At 38.7% G+C, this 19759-nt stretch overlaps 2 protein-coding genes across 2 annotated transcripts; both read left to right on the forward strand.

The window, feature by feature from the left end:
• The first annotated feature begins 4532 nt into the window (after positions 1-4532).
• On the forward strand, positions 4533-6528 carry LOC122327432 (macrophage mannose receptor 1-like). The gene is made up of 5 exons (XM_043222800.1): positions 4533-4843; positions 4920-5279; positions 5372-5701; positions 5841-5935; positions 6066-6528. The coding sequence occupies exons 1-5, from the start codon at positions 4807-4809 to the stop codon at positions 6201-6203; spliced, it is 960 nt and encodes a 319-aa protein (XP_043078735.1). The 5' UTR covers positions 4533-4806; the 3' UTR covers positions 6204-6528.
• Positions 6529-12479: 5951 nt separating this feature from the next.
• Positions 12480-14828, forward strand: LOC122324938 (C-type mannose receptor 2-like). The gene is made up of 5 exons (XM_043219721.1): positions 12480-12565; positions 12642-13001; positions 13097-13429; positions 13564-13658; positions 13910-14828. Exons 1-5 carry the CDS (start codon positions 12529-12531, stop codon positions 14045-14047), a joined length of 963 nt encoding a protein of 320 aa, XP_043075656.1. The 5' UTR covers positions 12480-12528; the 3' UTR covers positions 14048-14828.
• Positions 14829-19759: the final 4931 nt, after the last annotated feature.

A 19759-nucleotide genomic window follows, 5' to 3' on the forward strand; every position in this document is an offset into this window, starting at 1 on the left:
TATGTGCTCACATTAAACAGACTTAATTTTTTTGTTGTTGTTGCTTTATGGTTAACTACATTAAAATACTATTTCACAACAGTCTGCACTTAATAATATAGCAAAAAACAAAAGGCTGAAATAATTACATTGCATAAGTATTTGTATTCTTCCCGAGACTACATTTTTAATCATAGATGTTACAGCTCTTTAAAGGTGCTTCAACTATGTACCAAACCAAACAATAATTTCTATCCTCTATCAGACAAACATCATATTTTCCTCCATCATGAGGACATAATGTCAATAATTTCAGATTTTTTTATCCTTGTGGATACATTGACTGTTTTCATTCAGTGTCAAAATATTTTCCCTGAGATAAGATAAGTGACAACATGGAAAACCAACCAGTGGCACATGCAAAACAGTCTTGTCAATGAAAATGAGCTCTTCGGCTCTTCAGCCTCTTGATGTCATTCTGATACTCAGTTCTTAACTTTCTAAAAGAAGCATGATTTGGTGTGAGGGAAATTTTAATGTGTTAAAAGGTGAAGAGTGCTTTACAGCTGGAAGCATTAACACTTTTGCCAAATGGATTTGTTAGATTAAATGACTAAAAGTCTGGTCCACATCGCGGCTTGTTCTGTTCTGGTCAAGAACGCCCACTTTGACTGTTTAGAGGCGTGTTTATGTGAAATCCACTACAGAGAGTTCCGCATTTCGACATGAACATCATCAGTTTAACCAATGAGAAATGAACTACAGAAATGAAATTTCTCTTTAATGTGTCCACCACCCTCCTCAGGTGACAGTCACAAGAGCAGGATTCACAAGCAAAAAAAAAAAGGTAAGAAATTTGAAAGATATATATATATATATATATATATATATATATATATATATATATATATATATATATATATATATATATATATGTGTATATATATATATATATATATGTGTGTATATATATATATATATATGTGTGTGTATATATGTATATGTATATATATATATATATATATATATATATATATATATATATATATATATATATATATGTGTGTGTGTGTGTGTGTGTGTGTGTGTGTGTGTGTGTATAACATCTAACCATAATTTCATTTGTTCATGTTAGTGTAGTGGTGTTAAATAACAGAACTAGAGTAATCTGAATATTCTCACTGTATATATGTGCTAGCATGATGAAACTCTGCATATTTGCTAGTTGGAAAATCAGTATTATATAAAATATTGAGAGAGAGATCTCTTCCCAACACAAAGGCGCAGGGTGGCGGAGCTGGGTTGAACTCCAAAACATGGCGGCTAAGCTGGGGGCCTATGAGCAAGCCCACACCAGCCCTTCACCAGCCCACTGCAGGGTAGAGGAGAGTCCAGTCTCTTTTGAGGAGATGGGTTCCAGAGCCCCAGCTGCGCGTGGAGCCCAACTATCTTTATTTGATACCTCTTAACCCCATGCAGCAACTCAGACTCCTTCCCCCCCAAGAGATGTGACATTCCATGTCCCTAAAGCCAGATTCTGTGTCCGGGGATTGGGCCGCCGAGGCAGCCGCCAAAACAACAATGCACCTGCCCTTTACGGTGGACCGCTCTTTGTCTGGCTTGTCATCTAGGACCTGTTTGCCTTGGGATACCCTACCAGGGGCATATAGCCTCAGACAACACAGCTCTTAGGGTCAGAAACACAGTTTTAAAAATACTCCATTAATTAAATTTTCCTTTTAAATGAAAGAAATAGGCTCATTCTCCACATATTTATTATTTATTAGACTTATTAGGTTTATTTTCCACAGGCGCTGCAGGTTTTTAAGTACCTTGATTACTACGCTGGAATGAGAGTATAGTTCCCAGTCATATCAGAATAGAAAACTGCAATTTTCTACATTCTTTTACATTTGTAGCGTATGAGAAATGAAGGATTTAAACTTAGTCCACAAGTTTAATTCTTGTTTTTCATCCTCTCACTGAAATACAGTATCCTTTGTCCTTGTTTAGCAAAATCAGCAAGGTGTCACATTAAAGAAAATCTTTTTCTAATATAATCTACACGCTTTACAATTTTATTTGTTGACTTTGTTTTGACAAATAGGTTGACAGAGAGCTCAGCATGCTGCTAAAGGGAAAAAAAACACATGCAAATAGGAAATAAACACCAGCAAGTTGACTTGCTAGCTATTTTTCATGGATGTGTCCTGGTCCAGATTTATACATTGCCTAAAATATCTAGGTTCTGGCTTTGTTTGCATGCAGGTGTATGACATAGGTTCCTTGTGTTTTCAAAACGCTTTCGGTGTATTTTGAATCAAAGCAATAGAGAAATCCTGGCAAGGACGTGTCCGGGAAAAAAGGCTCTTACGGTCATCCTACTGAATCTATTAAAGGAAAACATATTGGTTTAAGATAAATACATTTAAATACATTTCAGGTTTTGTGATATCAAGACCCAGGAAGAAGCTCGTTTTAGGCCTTAAAAAATTGTAAGCCTTAAAAAAGGAATTCTGTAAAAGACAAAACCTCTGCCTGTGCATTGAGTGTCGTAACTTTTGCGGATGTTATTTATGCTCAAAGTTAAAAATGCGAAATCATAATTAAATTAAACATATATTTCTGTTACAAAAAAAAAAATATATACAAATTTATGAATGTGTGGCCAAGTCAAATCCTCTCCTAAGCAAAGATACGTGAAAACAAAACAAAAAGACACCTGTATAAAAACAAGACTATCTGGTCTGATGAACCTCATTTCTACGCGTCCATCAGAGTACTATCCCAAAAGTGAAGTGTGCTGGTAGAAGCCTCAAGACGGAAATATCAGAGTAAAAGCTCAAAGAAATAATGAGATAGCCTTAATGAAAACCTAAACGGAGCGTTCAGAACCTCAGACTGGACAGAAGGGTCACCTTCCAACAGGACAATGACAAGCAAAGGTGATTTACAGACAACTCTCTGAATGTCCTTGCATCCAGGCACGGATGAACCCAATCAAATATTTCTGGAGAAACCTGAAAAAAGATTTGAGTCTGTAATTGATGCCAAAGGTGCTTATGACATGTTATTGTGTTGAACCTCCTCATCTCATTCTGATACTTAATTCTTAAGATGAAGTGTACTGTGGTGTGAGGGAAATTATGAGAGATGAGAGAATGTGTTAAATTGTACAGAAAGCTTGATATCTGGAAGCATTAACGCTTTTGCCGAAATTGATTTGTTAGACTAAGTGTCTAAAAGTCTGGTCCACATCGCAGCTTGTTCTGTTCTGGTCAAGAACTGCCCACTTTGACTGTTTAGAGGCGTGTTTATGTGAAATGGACTACAGAGAGTGGAGAGTTTTGCATTATTGGGTGAATAACATCAGTTTAACCAATGAGAAATGAACTACAGGGATGAAATCGCTCTTTAATGTGTCCACCACCCTCCTCAGGTGACAGTCGGAGCTGAAAGTCTCAGCGCAAATATATAAAGGATTCACTGGCCCAAAAAAAAGGTAAGAAATTAAAATTTTAAATAGCAATCGTCTAAACTTGCTTTATTGAAAGCAAACTGTGTTTGCACTCAATATTGATTTGTTCTGCTTGCTTGCTTGCCTTACAGCATTAGTTTTCATATGTGCCTAATTTTCATAGGACTGTAGTTTAAAGGTAGGTTGCGGGAGAATTACCACAGTGTTTCTTAGATGATCTCATCTGCTTCTGTCTCTTTAGACTGGTGATAGTGAGATAAAATATTATTTCATCATCGTGTTTCTGGTAGTGCCCAGTAACTGACCAAAATGGAACATTAAATATTTTCTGCACTTAATATGATTAAATATTTTTTTGTTATTTATTTATTTTTGTATGTTTAAATATAAAATGGGTCGAATATCTTTAAGGGGAGCATTTTATTACTGCTGTTGATGCGATAGAATCAATAACATCTTGAGAACGAGCTACTTGAATATCAAAGCTCCTCATGTCTTGATGTAAATCAGCTCAGTATCAGCGCACACAGCACGTACTGCTGCCATGTTAAACCTGTGCTTTCAGTGACTTTAACATGTTTTTGTACAGACTTCTCACTGTATAGGTTTAAATACTTTTATATGCTAGCATGATGAAAGTGTAGTTGGCATAGCAATATTATATATAATATAAATAATTGCATGAAACGTGAAAATAATTGGGATATCTTTGTAAACATTGATATTTCATGCCTGACGTTTGTGAAATTAATGTGAAACAAACAAAAAAGATCTCTGAACTCCAAGTGGATTTAAGCAAAACGAGAAATCCAATCATTGTTGGGCTGTGGCTCACTTTCTCCAGCTGTACCTGTTTCTGGCCAGCAGGTGGAAATACTGTCAGGAGGAACATTTTTAATCATGATTGATCACCTCATTGAAGTCGGTCCCCCACCAAATGTGAAACATCAGCAAAATAATCTTAAAAAATAATAATCTTAGTCTTAATTTTTTGTGCTGTAAAACGATTTGGTGTTTTAGATATTAAGACACAATTTATCGGTCACTCAGCTCCCAACATACTCCAAATTCACCCCAAATACTCTCTTTTGTTTTTACTTTTGTTTTTATTTGTGCAGGTAAAAGTGTTCTTTGTGCTGCTTTGGTTTTTATAATTTTAGATGTTAGAGGACACTATGTCACTGCCTAAACTACAGGGTTAAAATCAATGTTACTGTACGTAGCCGTATCATGTTTACAATGCCTTTTACTGTCATTCAACAAACTCTACTTACAATATTGTAATACAAAATGTATGATGTATTTGATAATTTCTTATAATACAGCAGTGAGGATCTGTGTGAGCAGTCATGGACGGGGGTCTGTTTGTGCTGCTTCTGCTGTCAGGTCGGTGGGATCATTTGTAATCTGTATTTATGATGATGTGTTCACATATAGATGTTTAACATGTTGATTTTAACAGGACTCTTCTGGAGCAGTTCTGCTCTTTCTCGTCCGTACTTCTATATAAATACAGCAATGTCGTGGCCAGATGCTCAGAGTTACTGCAGAGAGAGATTCACTGATCTGGCTACTGTAGACAACATGGATGACGTGAACAGGCTGGTAAATATAATAGATGCTGGATACAGCGGATCAGTGTGGATTGGACTGATGAAGGGGACAAAGAAACAGTGGAGTTGGTCTAATGGAGAAAACACAACTCCTCAGTACTATAACTGGGCTTCAGGACAGCCAAATGCAGATGGAGATTGTGTTGTTACTCTTTCTGGAGTTTGGCATGATATGGCATGTAGCTATAAGCGATATTTTGTGTGCTATAGTGAGTTACCTGTTCTTTAAAATTGTTGTGCCACTTAACTGAGAAAGAAGAGTTGAGAACAGATACTCTGCTTTCTTTGTGTTTTTCAATAGAAAGTGTTGGATACGCCTTTGTACAAAGTGCTAAAAACTGGACAGATGCTCGGAGCTACTGCAGACAGTATTACACCGATCTGGCCACCATCCACAGCTCTGTGGAGAATGACCAGGTAACTATGAAAATTCTATCTGGATGGTACATCTGGTTTGGGATGTTTCTGGACTCTTGGGGATGGTCTGATCAGTGGGATCTGAGGTTCAGACACTGGGCAGAAGGTCAACCAACGATGACTTCAGGTGACTGTGTTGGCATGACAAGAACCGAGTCTGGCAGATGGTCTCAGTACAGCTGTGATGTACAGCAGCCGTTTATCTGCTATGGAGGTGAGTTTCTCCAGTTAACAGAATTTAATGATTTAAATGGTTTGTAGATTACTCTTACAATAGACGAGAAAAACAACTGAAATATGTTTTTTTTTCATTGATGTTGAACATAACTTCATGTTTCTTATCATTTCCGTAGATGACTTGAGAAAACAAATTGTGAGATTGAAAGTCACCTGTAATGGAAAATGTGCATTGAATGATCCTTCAGTACAGACAGCTATTCTGAATGAGGTTTGAATCTGCGTTAAACAGTGTTTAGTGTTAATTTCTGGGTTGTTATTTAGGCGTAAAGATGATATTAAGTCTATATGTTTGACATAACGTATGTGACAGCTTTGACTCTTTCTTGCTGGTCCTTTAGATAAGTGAAAAGCTGAAGAACATGATGTTGGAGAGTGAAAGCAAAATAAGCTGGAGAAAGGGAGGGGATGGAGAGGTGTTTCATCAGGAGAACAACCATATGGTAAATTTAGATAATAAATGTATTAAGAATGTGTAATGTATTTTTTAACACTGCTTTAAAAATATCAAGTTAATGCTACTATGTTGTTTTGAGAGACTGGAGAATAGTAGTAGTAGAGCAATACAATATTAACAAAATTGATGAATGTAGTCTAATATTAGCTGTAAATATTTGCATTCTTACAAGAATACTTTTCTTTCAACCAATTTAATTTAATGAATTTCCTAAAATCCTTTTAATATTGTATAATTTAAATTCACAGATTTTTAACTGTACTTAGGTATTATCTACAAAGATGATTTTGAGGTATGCATATGTATATGTATTAGCCCTCATTTAATGACTAAAATAAAACAATACCATTGACATAATGAATGTATAATAAATTCAGCTGCAATAATACACTGCATATTTGACTGTTTTAAGGTTACTCCTGTATGTCAGAATTTAGATTGTAGAAATACAGCAATCTTTTCTTTTATATTTGTTACAATTAAAACGTCTTCATCTTCAACACATGTGCTGCAAATACAGTGTGACCAAATAGAACAGAAACTCGCTGCAAATACGCACAGACCATGTCGGAAATGTTGAATGGAACCAGAACAAGTGATGGACCTGGTTGGAACATGCATGACGATATACCAATTACTGTAACTGTGAATAGTTACGTAAGCTGGCTAACTTACCCTTTCGAAAAATGAACAATGTCATGTAAGCTGGCACTTCCTTTGGAAAATTAACCATGGTTTTCCTACAGAGAGACATGGTTACTATAGTCACTCTAGTCTGATGAACCTCAATTCTAAGCATCAGAGTTTGAAGGAAACCAGCTCTACTCTTTACCTGCAGAGTATCATCTCAAAAGTAAAGTGTGCTGGTAGGAGCTTCATGCTGTGGGATAGTTTTTCAGCGGTAAGGACTGAGAGACTTGTCAGAATAAAAGAAAAACTCAATGCACCAAAAACAATTTAGAGCTTTCAGAACATCAAAATGGACAGAAGGTTTACCTTCCAACAGGACAATGACCCTGTTGGGGAATAACAGATCCCAGGAAGCCCAGAAGTCAGAGATGAGATCAAGAAAAATGTACTTTTTATTTCTCAGCTTCAGTACTAGTACAAACACCAGTAATTCTATTCTAACAGAGGTCACTAATTATATCAATGCATCAGTCAGCTAATTTCTGGTTGGTTCCAAAGCTCAAAACTTCCAAAAAGTCCACCTTATTGACATAATCACATCTCCATGGTGATTATTTGGGCATCAGCACCTCCGACATACAGAGCACTTATCTACTAAAAAACAGGATTATTTAATATCTACATAACACACATGGATATCACTTTTCCTGGTCCAAAGACTTCTTTTGAGGCATTTTAAAAGCACGGCTCCGAATTAACGATCAAACACTGATTCTTCTCCTTATTGGCTGAAAAAGTTTGCTCAGGAACCACAGCAGGGCATATACCTCAGCTTCTATTGATATGGATTTTTGCGCCGGACTTGTTTTTTGCACCAGACTTGTTTCAGGCGCGACACTATAAGCAGTATTTCCTGCATTTCCAATTACCAGCATTTCCTTCATCACGCATTTCGATATTCCGCTCACCATCAGCTGATAGATGCCTTTTTCATTTTACACAATTACAATTATACAATTACCACACTTTCACTGAATGTAAAAAACCTGGACAGAACTTAATTAATAATGGTAACGCTTTACAATAGGGTTTATTAATTAACATTAGTTAAGTACTATAGTTAACATGAACTGAGAATTGGTTCATTTATTAATCTTGTTAATGTTAATTGAAACATTAGCTAATGAATTATTATAATCAACAGTTGTGCTGATGCGTTGTGATGCACTCTATAATGGTGCCCTTGGGTGACGAAAAGGAGAAGAATTATTGAATAAAGTCTATATTTAGTTTTCTATGTTCACAAAACATATTCTCCTAGCTTCATAAAAACTGCATTTGAACGACTGCTGTCACATGAACTGTTTTAACAATGTCCTTACTGTGTCTGCGGAGGGTCAGAGAGCTCTGGGATATTATCAAAAATATTTGAATTTGTGTTCAGAAGATGGATGAAGGTCTTACGGTTTGGAACGATAGGAGGGTGAGTAATTAATGACAGAATTTTCATGTTTGGGTGAACTGCTGCTTTTTTTCAGATTAACCTTGCAAAATCAGCTGGCAAAACAGAAAATCGTGTTCGGTTTGAATCCCCCTGCAGCGCCGTATCTTGGTGGAATATGGGAGAGGGAAATCAGGTCTCTAAAGTTCATGCTAAACATGGAGCCTAACGTGTAACGAAAGAAGTGCTAAGGACAGTGTTAACAGAAATTGAAGGGATTCTAAACTTGAAACCCTTTGGCTATGTGTCATTGGACGTAGCAGATGTAGAACCCATTATATATACATTGACATAGTAGTTTAGCCCCGCCCCCAGAGTTTGACGCAACTTTCATGTTCCGCTTTAAGGCCCCAATACTTTTTAGACTTTTTTTTTCGTTATTCGTTTGACTGGACTCATGGACTCTTTAAACCAAAACCTATCAATAAATATATTTAACAAATGTAAAATTTGTTAAATGGCGCAGAGTGCTTGGTAGATGGAGGCTTTAGCTGTCAGGTCGGTGGGATCATTTATAATCTATTTATGATGATGTGTTCACATATAAATGTTTATCATGTTGATTTTAACAGGACTCTTCTGGAGCAGTTCTGCTTTTTCACATAAACACGCCTCTAAACAGTCAAAGTGGGTCGTTCTTGACCAGAACAGAACAAGCCGCGATGTGGACCAGACTTTTAGTCATTTAATCTAACAAATCCATTTGGCAAAAGTGTTAATGCTACCGGATATCAAGCACTCTTCACCGTTTAACACATTCTCTCATTAAAATTTAATAATTTTCCTCACACCAAATTATACTTCTGTTAGCATTTAAACTTAAGATGCAAGAGTGCAAAAATGCAGGAGGTCTAAAATTAAGTTATATGCAGATTTGTATTATTTTTTTAATAACAAGACAACTTTGTTATTCAAAGAGCTCATTTTCATTGCCAAGACTGTTTTACATGTTGTCTCTGGTCAGTTTTCCATGTTGTCGCTTTTCGTACCCTAAAAGGGATCATGAATGTATTTTGACACTGAACGAAAACACTTGCATGGTCCCCACGAAGAGGTGGAGTTAATTATGTTTATATGAAAGTGTGACAAGGTTTTCTGTAAAGAGCATGTTTAGGGTTATGTTACTGTAGGTTACTGGATAGAAAATATTTTTTGGTTAGTCTAAAAGTAATAGAAGTCTATGGAAAGTCTCCACAATTGACAGAAACAAGTGTGTGTGTCTGTACAGTGCCTTTTATTATTTCATGTTGTTATATTATGTCATACTACTTCAAATGACTGTTTTTCACGTTATTTCGCAAACCGTTATGAAACAAGAAAAATTTCCCAATTTTGCAAATTTATAAAAAAAAATGAAAAACCGAAATAAACACAAAGCCAAAGTACTGATACCCTTAACTCAATACTTAGTTGACACTACTAACATAGCTGTAACATCTATAAGCAATAAAAGTAAATAAAAATAAAGTTGTCTCTAGGCTTTTGAGTCTATGGAGAGGTAAGTTAAACTAAACTGTTTAGGTTTTACCTCAAGCTAAATCAAAAGAAATTATATTGAATTATAAATGACTACTGGGTAAGAAAAAAAAACATTTTCATGAACAAGGCTTATCTAAATTCTTCAGAACAATCAAATTAAAAACAGAAAAAAAAATGTTTGCAACTCTGAGCCTCTGGCCACGTCATTTGTGCATTTAGACCTGCTCTGCTGCCTGTGTAATACATTAAAGTCACAAAAAAATTTTTTGTAAAGGCAAGAGACTTTAAGTGATTTTCCTATTTAAAGAGCTTATTTTTATTAAACACATTTGTACACAATTAATCACTTTTTGTGTCACATACCAAATTTCAGATCTCATTAGAAAAAACAAGCGAGTTTAATAAAATCAAGTGTAAAATTATCCACTTGTGTGTGTTATTAATACATTTATTTATTCATTCAATCATTTGTTTCTAAGTATTTTGGAGAGTAACGAATGCGGTCACTAAAAGGAATGAAATTAGGGTTATTAACTCCATGCAGCTCAACTTACCTCTGCCTGGACTTAAAAGAGATCACTTTTATTTTGAAAGCAGCTTTTTTTTTACATCCAAAGTGATTATTCCTGAAGATGCACCACATTCTGAAATGTATGCACATATATCACTACATATAGTAACATTACTGTTATGTGCTCACAATAAACACACCCCACTATCACCTACACATATATTTTACAGTGTAGGTTTGAGATGTTTAGCAAAATCATTTCACTGGTTGTTTGTTATTCATTTATTATTCAAGTAAGTAATGAGTTAAGGGTGTCCGTGTATTGGCAGTGTATTTATTTTTATTTGTAATATATTTGCAAAATTGTGAAAGTGTTTTCGTTCAGTGTCAAAATACATTTGTGATCCCTTTTAGGGTACAAAAAGCGACAACATGGAAAACTGACCAGCGACAACATGTAAAACAGTCTTGGTAATGAAAATTAGCTCTTTGAATAACAAAGTTGTCTTGTTATTAAAAAAAAACTGCATATAATTTTATTTTAGACCTCCTGCATTTTTGCTTTGAGTGAATATGACGTGTTATTGTGTAGACTGAACCTCCTTCTGATACTCAATTCTTAAGTTTAAATGCTAACAGAAGTATAATTTGGTGTGAGGAAAATTATGAAATTTTAATGAGTGTTAAACTGTGAAGAGTGCTTGATATCTGGAAGCATTAACACTTTTGCCGAAATTGATTTGTTAGACTAAGTGTCTAAAAGTCTGGTCCACATCGCAGCTTGTTCTGTTCTGGTCGAGAACGGCCCACTTTGACTGTTTAGAGGCGTGTTTATGTGAAATGGACTACAGAGAGTGGAGAGTTTTGCATTATTGTGAAAAACATCACCAGGTTAACCAATGAGAAATGAACTACAGGGATGAAATCGCTCTTTAATGTGTCCACCACCCTCCTCAGGTGACAGTCGGAGCTGAAAGGGAACATTTTTTGTAAATAAAATAGGTAAGAAATTTGTTTTATGTAAGCGATGTTAAATAACAGATCCACAATAATCTGGTAGGTTTCCTTGTTAAAGTAAAAGTAATTAAGATTAAGTATTTTGAGTTTATTTTTTCTTGTTTGTTTGTAATGCTTGCAATATAAAGTCAAATATCAGCATTTTGTTACTGCTGTTGGTGACTGTATAGGTTTAAATATCTTTTTTTCCTTTATATGATGATATGATATATATATATATATATATATATATATATATATATATATATAAAATTGCATAAAATGTGAAGGTCTTTATCAGATATTAAATATTGCTATTTCATACAGTTAGCAATGTAATTAACTTTAATTTACTCTAAAATATCATTTTTCTTTTCGTGTTTTTCTTTTCTGAATGTTATTATTTATCTATTTGCCAACATTATTTTGACCTAGCTTAGCTATATAGCTATACCTATTTTAATTAATAATGGTATTGGTAAAAAATTTTGCCTTTTTATTTTAATTAGATTACCTAAGACATTAAAACTGAATTTTGTCACATTTCACATACATTATTCTAGGGTAAATTAAAAAACAAATAATGACAAAAAAACAAGACCACATATTTATACCAGAAACTTGTGAAATTAATGTGAAACGAACAAAAAAGATCTCTGAACTCCAAGTGGATTTACGCAAAACGAGAAATCCAATCATTGTTGGGCTGTGGCTCACTTTCTCCAGCTGTACCTGTTTCTGGCCAGCCGGTGGAAATACTGTCAGGAGGAACATTTTTAATCATGATTGATTACCTCATTGAAGTCGGTCCCCCACCAAATGTGAAACATCAGCAAAATAATCTTAAAAAATAATAATCTTCAATAATCTTACTCTTAAAATGTTTTAGATATTGAAACACAATTTATCGGTCATTCTGAGGTCACTCAGCTCTCCAACATTTTCCAAATTCACCACAAACAGTCTCTTTTGTTTTTACTTTGGTTTTTATTTGTGCAGGTAAAAGTGTTCTTTGTGCTGCTTTGGTTTTTATAATTTTAGATGTTAGAGGACACTATGTCACTGCCTAAACTACAGGGTTAAAATCAATGTTACTGTACGTAGCCGTATCATGTTTACAGTGCCTTTTACTGTCATTCAACAAACTCTACTTACAATATTGTAATACAAAATGAATGATGTATTTGATAATTTCTTATAATACAGCAGTGAGGATCTGTGTGAGCAGTCATGGACGGGGGTCTGTTTGTGCTGCTTCTGCTGTCAGGTCGGTGGGATCATTTGTAATCTGTATTTATGATGATGTGTTCACATATAGATGTTTAACATGTTGATTTTAACAGGACTCTTCTGGAGCAGTTCTGCTCTTTCTCGTCCGTACTTCTATATAAATACAGCAATGTCGTGGCCAGATGCTCAGAGTTACTGCAGAGAGAGATTCACTGATCTGGCTACTGTAGACAACATGGATGACGTGAACAGGCTGGTGAATATAACAGATGCTGGATACAGCGGATCAGTGTGGATTGGACTGATGAAGGGGACACAGAAACAGTGGAGTTGGTCTAATGGAGAAAACACAACTTCTCAGTACTATAACTGGGCTTCAGGACAGCCAGATGCAGATGGAGATTGTGTTATTATTAATTCTGGATTTTGGCATGATATGTCATGTAGTAATAACCGATATTTTGTGTGCTATAGTGAGTTACCCGTATTTATTTATTTTTTTTCCATTTAACTGATAAAGATAAAGAGTTGAGAACAGATACTCTGCTTTCTTTGTGTTTTTCAATAGGAAGTAATGGATACGTCTTTGTACAAAGTGCTAAAAACTGGACAGATGCTCGGAGCCACTGCAGACAGTATTATACCGATCTGGCCACCATCCACAGCTCTGTGGAGAATAAGCAGATAACTACGCAAGTTTTAACCGGATTGTCCTTCTGGCTTGGTCTGTTTCTGGACTCTTGGGGATGGTCTGATCAGTGGGATCTGAGTTTCAGACACTGGGCAGCAGGTCAACCTTCCCAGGCTTCAGGATCTAACTGTGTTGGCATGACAAGAACCGAGTCTGGCAGATGGTCTCAGTACAGCTGTGATGTACAGCAGCCATTTATCTGCTATGGAGGTGAGTTTCTCCAGTTCACAGAATTGAATGATTTAAATGGTTTGTAGATTACGCAACAGACATCACAAGCAATTGAATCATGGTTTCTTCATTGACATCTTTTCATGATGAGCTTAACTTCATGTTTCTTGTAGATGACTCGAAAAAACAAATTGTGAGATTGAAAGTCACCTGTAATGGAAATTGTGCATTGAATGATCCTTCAGTACAGACAGCTATCCTGAATGAGGTTTGAATCTGCCTAAAACATTGTTTAGTGTTAAACTCTGGTGCAACGATTAGTATTAGTACTAACGACATTAGTATTAGTAATGTATACGCTCGATTAAAATAGCTAAAGAGAAATGCATTCAACAACATTAAATCCAACAAGCACCATATTTATCATTATCATGAATATTATTGCTTGTTGGCTTCTTATTATAGGCCTAAGGATGATATCATAAGCTTTAATTTGACTCTTTCTTGCTGGTCTTTCAGATAAGTGAAAAGCTGAAGAACATGATGTTGGAGAGTGAAAGCAAAATAAGATGGAGAAAGGGGAGCAATGGAGAGGTGTTTCATCAGGAGAACAACCATATGGTGAATTTAGATAATAAATGTATTAGGAACGTGTAATGTATTTTTAAAAAAAATGAAAACACTGCTTTAAAAGTTAACGTTACTATGTTGTTTTGAAAAGCTGGAAAATAGTAGTAGTAGTGCAATACAATATTAACAAAATTGATGAATGTAGTCTAATAATAGTTATAAATATTTGCATTATTACAAGATTACTTTTGTTTCAACACATTCAATTTTATTAATTTCCTACGAACGCAATCGACGTGGTTTCGAATCTGCTTTCTGACAGCATTTTTTTCTCCCTTTTGAAATTTTAAATCTCATCATAAAAGCATTTATTGTCAATAATAGTCAAGGAAATAATCAAAAAGTTCAAAATAAAGTGTTGGGTGTTGGCATCTGTTTAATAAGTATCAGTTAGGGTTTGGGTTATCATCACTTCTGTAATTTTCTCAGCATCTATTGCACGGATTTGTGCAAGCTTGAATAAGGTGGCCTGTTTCACCTAAATACTTGCAGTAAAAATGTATAGAATTAAACTTACGGTGAATGTTTAAAGACAGATCTTTACGCTCATGGCTCCAACCAGTTCCAAGAATTCCAGTCAGTTCCGTCCGGAACACCGTCTTACTGCTTATTAGTTTTTTTGTGATTTATCCCTTGTCGCCTTGGACGCCTTGTTTGCACACTGTGTGTGTGTGTGTGTGTGTTTAATTTTTGTCTTTCTCTTTTTTTCCTTTTGAGGATCAAATCTTTGTTAATTTTGCGGTCACTGGGTGCAAGACATCTACCTGGTTTCTGCTGTACAGTTAGGAAATCGGGAATCGTCTGTTTGTGGTTGTGAGCGGTTTGGTTTTGGGGTTTCTTATATTTCTTGATTTTGTGCATTGTTCTATATTGGCGTCAGATAAATTGCTGCCCATGAACAAATAACCAAACTGACAAAACAAATAAATTTGAATTTCTTTGTATTGTTATTATTGTTGGGCTTTCTTTTCTTTCTTATGGTGTTGCCATTTGTTATTGCATGCATCCTAGAGCCTCTTGCTGTGTCAAAGTATTGCATACACCCTTTTACAGATGGTGTTGTGAACCTTATGTTGACACGTTCAGCTTCAACACTGTTAAATGTACATACAGGGTGACTGATAACATCCCTGTTATCAGCCCGACCAAATCCAACCCTAAACCTACCAGAGAGACAGAGAAAGAGAGAGAATATGTAATGAGCTTAAACTTCAAAATTAAAGTATCAGAATGAGATGAGGGCTCGAGTTTACTGTGGGGGGGAAATCTATGAAATTTGTATGTAGTACATTTTTTTTTAAATAGTAGCTGGATGCTTTAACATTTGCTAAAACACTGAATAAACAAATCGGCTATGAGCAGGGGATTTGTTGCACTACATGGCTTAAGATCTGGTCAGCATTGCATCTTGTTCTGTTCTGGCCAAGAACCGCCCACTTAAACAGTTTAGAGGCACGTTTATGTAAAATTACCTGGAGAGAGCAGGGAGTGTTGAAATATGGGGTGATTTATAACATCTGTTTAACCAATAAGAAATAAGTGCTGCGGGGAGAAATCGCTCTTTAACGTGTCCACTGCCCTCCTCGGGTGACAGTCGGCTGAAAGTCTCAGCGTAAAAACTAAAGAATTTACAGGAAACTTTTTTTCAGGTAAGAAATTAAAAGATCGCATCTAGCCATAATTTGATTTGCGTTTATGTCAGTGGGTCATGCGTAACAGGTATAACCTAGAAGAATCTGAATCAGTAGATTCCCTTGCTCTGCGCAAAAGGAAAAGGCTGTTTCGAAGGAATACAGTGGTTGCACCTAATACTTATTTAATAAAAACTTAAGTCAGTTGAAAGATTAAAATTGTCTTGTTCATAAAAAAAACACTGAATATTTGCAGTGTTCACAAAGGAATGTTCGGTAATCTACAATTTTCTTATAAACATCCATCAATTTTGATTATAAACATCCATCAGATTTGCAGAGTGCACATTTGTTTCCATTTTTATTTTTCATTGCATTCATTAAGAAAGATACATTTGCCATTTTTACATATTTTCCATTTAAATAGCATTAAGCGAGAATTGTGCGGGGGTTTTAAGAAATAATAAATTTGTGCAAGTCCATATTTTTTATTAGTGGGGTCATTGCAACTGCGTCCATTACTTGATGATAATTTGCAGCGTGTTAATATAAAAGTGATTTTGTTTGTGTCCGGTAACTAACTAATGACTAATGTTTTTCCACACTTAAACACCCCAAAAGAAAACTTTTGCCATTAATCTTTACCCCCACCTCATTCCAAACCCATAAAAGCTTAGTCTTTGGAACACAATTTAAGATATGTTGAATGAAAGTAAATTACACTGTCAAGGTCTAGAAAAAAATTGAAAAGCATCGTCTGAATACTCCATCTGCCGTCAGTGGCTCAGTGAAGTGACGAGAATACTTTTTGTACAGAAAGAAAACAAAAATAACAACTTATTCAAAATTTGGAACCTGTTAATGCTGTTAATGTTGTTGTCAAAGCGTAATCAGATGCTAACAGCGTCTATTGCAGATGCTCTCTAAAAACAAAATATTCAGCAATTCAGCACCGTAGGGAGGTTTTTTTCATACAAAATGAATACTGAACTATTGTTATGATGCCTTTCATACTTATCCTGGACCTTGACAGTATTGTATACTTTACCAGTCAATGGGACTTTTTAACCTATTTTAGGTATTTTAATTATAAACATTTGTTGTGTTTTTTGCTAACATGATTCAAAATATCTTGGAGATTAGCCATTTTCTTGCTAGTGTTGATGCAGTAGGCAAAAACATCTTGAGAAGGAGCTATTTGAATATCAAAGCTCCGCTCGTATTCCATGTAAATCAATACAAAATCAGCCTGAGCAGCATTTATTACTGCAGTGTTACACTTTTGCTTTCAGAAACTTTGAGAAACTTTAATAAGGACAAACCAAATGTCTTTAAATAAATAAATAAAAATAAATAATATATATATATATATATATATATATATATATATATATATATATATATATATATATATATATATATATGTATGAGGCAGAGGAAGCACAAGAGAAACAGGTGCAGTGAAATCTCCCGGAGGGTGTATTTATTAGACAATACACAGATGGTGAGCGGTGAGTCCGTGTGAGGAGTGCGGCGGTGAGTCCGGGGGTGGTGTAGCGGTGAATCCGGTGAGTGCAGCGGTGAGTCGTCTCGGTGTTTCCCGTGCTTAGAAGCGTGAGGGAGTCCACTGTGAGGTAGTCGGGAAGTAGCTCAGGTAGGCCCGCCACGCTGTAGCTTCTGGGAGACAAAGAAAGAGACAACAGGTTAGCGTATGCTTTCGAGTCTTGTCGCTCACTGAAGCCGCCGCCTGGCCGGGCTTATCTGGCCCGCGGTTGATGAGCTCCAGGTGTGGCGAATCCGTCGTTGAGTGGCTGGTGTAGGTGTTTCAGGTTTGTTCCCAGGGCAACGCTGATCCTTCCTTGGGACGCTCGTCACACTCCCCCCCCCCAAGCGCTGTCCTGGTCCTGGTGGATAAAGCAGAGTGTAGTAACGGGGAAATTTAGGGTGGGTGGGGAGTGACCACGGGCTCGTCGATGGTTCAATCACCCCCAACTTCAGCATTTGGTTTACCTCCTCCTCAATAGCTCACCGACGAGCCTCAGGGATCCGGTAGGGCCGCTGCCGGACGATGACGTCGGGAGGGGTCCGGATCTCGTGCTGGAGGAGGTTAGTCTGCCCGGGCGTGGACGAGAACACATCCGAAAACTGACCAACCAAATGTTGGAGTTCCGTCTTCTGTGCGGGAGCGAGCAGGGCGTTGGTGTCGACGACCGGGCCCTCCTGAATGGCGAGTGTGGAAAGGTGTTCCCTAGTCCCCACCCACTTCTTCAACAAGTTAATGTGGTATATTTGTTCGGTGCGTCGACGGTCTGGTTGGCGGACTCGGTAAGTAACCGGGCCGATCTTTTCCAGGATGGTATATGGACCCTGCCAGGTGGCCAGGAATTTGCATGCATTGGTGGGGACTAGTACCATGACCCGGTCGCCGACCTGGAATTCCCGGGTTGTGCAGGGCGGTTATAGTGCCGCTGTTGTTGCTGCTGGGCTGCGCCATGTGCTCCCGCGCGAGGGGCATCACCCGTTCAATCCGGTCCCGCATGGCTTGAACGTGTTCTATGACCGACCTCTGGGCATCCGGGTGCTGCTGCTGCTCCCAGGCCTCTTTTGCCACGTCCAGCAGGCCTCGCGGCTGTCGGCCGAACAGCAACTCGAATGGGGTGAAGCCGGTGGAGGCCTGGGGCACCTCTCGCACCCCGAAGAGGACGTGAGGGGAGCATCTGGTCCCAGTCCCGCTTGTCCTCGGAGACAACCCTTCTCAACATCTGCTTCAGTGTCTGGTTGAACCGCTCCACAAGTCCGTCCGTCTGGGGGGTGGTACACTGAGGTGCGCAGCTGCTGGATCCGTAGCAGCCTGTAGAGGTCGGCCATCACTCGGGACATGAACGGGGTGCCTTGGTCGGTCAGTATCTCCCCGGGTATCCCCACTCTGGTGGACAGGGTGAAGAGCTCCTGGGCGATCGCCTTGGCGGTGGCTTTGCGGAGTGGGATGGCTTCGGGTACTGGTGGCGAGTCCACGATCACCAGGATGTGTTCGTGGCCGCGGGCAGACCTCGGCAGCAGGCCCACCAGATCCATCCCGATGCGCTCGAAGGGCACCTCGATTATGGGCAGCGGGATAAGTGGACTAGGGGGAGGTGGCCGGGGCGAGGTCTTCTGGCACTCAGGGCAGGCCTGGCAGAAAAGTTTCACGTCTCCGTCGAGCCCCGGCCAGTGGAAACGGTCCCGGATCCTCTTGATAGTGTTGGCGGCCCAGAGGTGTCCGGCCAGCGGGTGGGCGTGGGCGAGCTCCAAGATGGTGTCCACTTTCCTCGGGCACCACCAGGAGCCGCTCCTCCCCTCCGCTGGGCGACACAATAGAGTAGGCCGTTCTCCACAATAAAATGGGGAAGAGGATGGGGGCCGGGCCGCGTCTCTTCTTCATCCATGAAATGTACCTGGTTCCAGCAATTCTTGAGCCGGTCATCCTCCCGCTGAGCCCGGCCGAACGAGCCCCCTCCGACTACCTGTTGGAACACATCAAAGAATACGTTAGTAGTATTCGGAGGGGACTCACCATCTCTTCCGCTGTCCGATGCTAGGAGAACGGCAGGGCGGCGGTTTCTCCCCTCTCGCCTCTTCCGGCGAGGGCTTTGGGGCTGACAGGCTGTGTCGCGGTGTGTAGCGCCTCCTCGAAGCCCGGCCAGTCCCGCCCGAGGATGATTGGTACCGGCAGGTCCTGTACGAGACCCACCTCCAGGGGCCAGCTTCCTCCTGTCGTCGTCACGGTGATGAGACGGGTGGAGACTTTCCTGGTGTCCCCGTGGACGCAGGTCAGTGACAGCCGTTTCCGCGGTTCCGCGCGCGCGGGGTAGGAGGCGGGACTGAACCAGGCTGATGGTACTGCCAGAGTCAAGGAGGGCTCTGAACTTCCGTCCATTCAGGCCGATGGGGATTTCGGTGCGGCGCGGGAAGCTCCCGGTGGAGGCTGCAGCCTGCCAGCCACGCTCTAGTGGAGTTGGAAGCCTCTTCGGTTGGCATCGGCTCATCTCTCACGGTCGGGACCGCCGCCTCTCCATCGGTCGCCGGTGCCCTCCGCGCGCGCCACTCCTGGGACACCTCCTCCGGGAAA

This window comes from Puntigrus tetrazona, chromosome 2 (assembly GCF_018831695.1).
Source record: "Puntigrus tetrazona isolate hp1 chromosome 2, ASM1883169v1, whole genome shotgun sequence".
In the NCBI taxonomy this organism is placed as follows: Eukaryota; Metazoa; Chordata; class Actinopteri; order Cypriniformes; family Cyprinidae; genus Puntigrus; species Puntigrus tetrazona.

Bases quoted from the DNA above. Each gene is read 5' to 3' on its own strand.
- LOC122327432 (XM_043222800.1), top strand. From the start codon at position 4,807: ATGGACGGGGGTCTGTTTGTGCTGCTTCTGCTGTCAG. The intron at 5,280-5,371 runs GTGAGTTACCTG...GTTTTTCAATAG, and splicing joins GCGATATTTTGTGTGCTATA to AAAGTGTTGGATACGCCTTT. The intron at 5,702-5,840 runs GTGAGTTTCTCC...TCATTTCCGTAG, and splicing joins GCCGTTTATCTGCTATGGAG to ATGACTTGAGAAAACAAATT.
- LOC122324938 (XM_043219721.1), top strand. From the start codon at position 12,529: ATGGACGGGGGTCTGTTTGTGCTGCTTCTGCTGTCAG. The intron at 13,002-13,096 runs GTGAGTTACCCG...GTTTTTCAATAG, and splicing joins CCGATATTTTGTGTGCTATA to GAAGTAATGGATACGTCTTT. The intron at 13,659-13,909 runs GTTTGAATCTGC...CTGGTCTTTCAG, and splicing joins AGACAGCTATCCTGAATGAG to ATAAGTGAAAAGCTGAAGAA.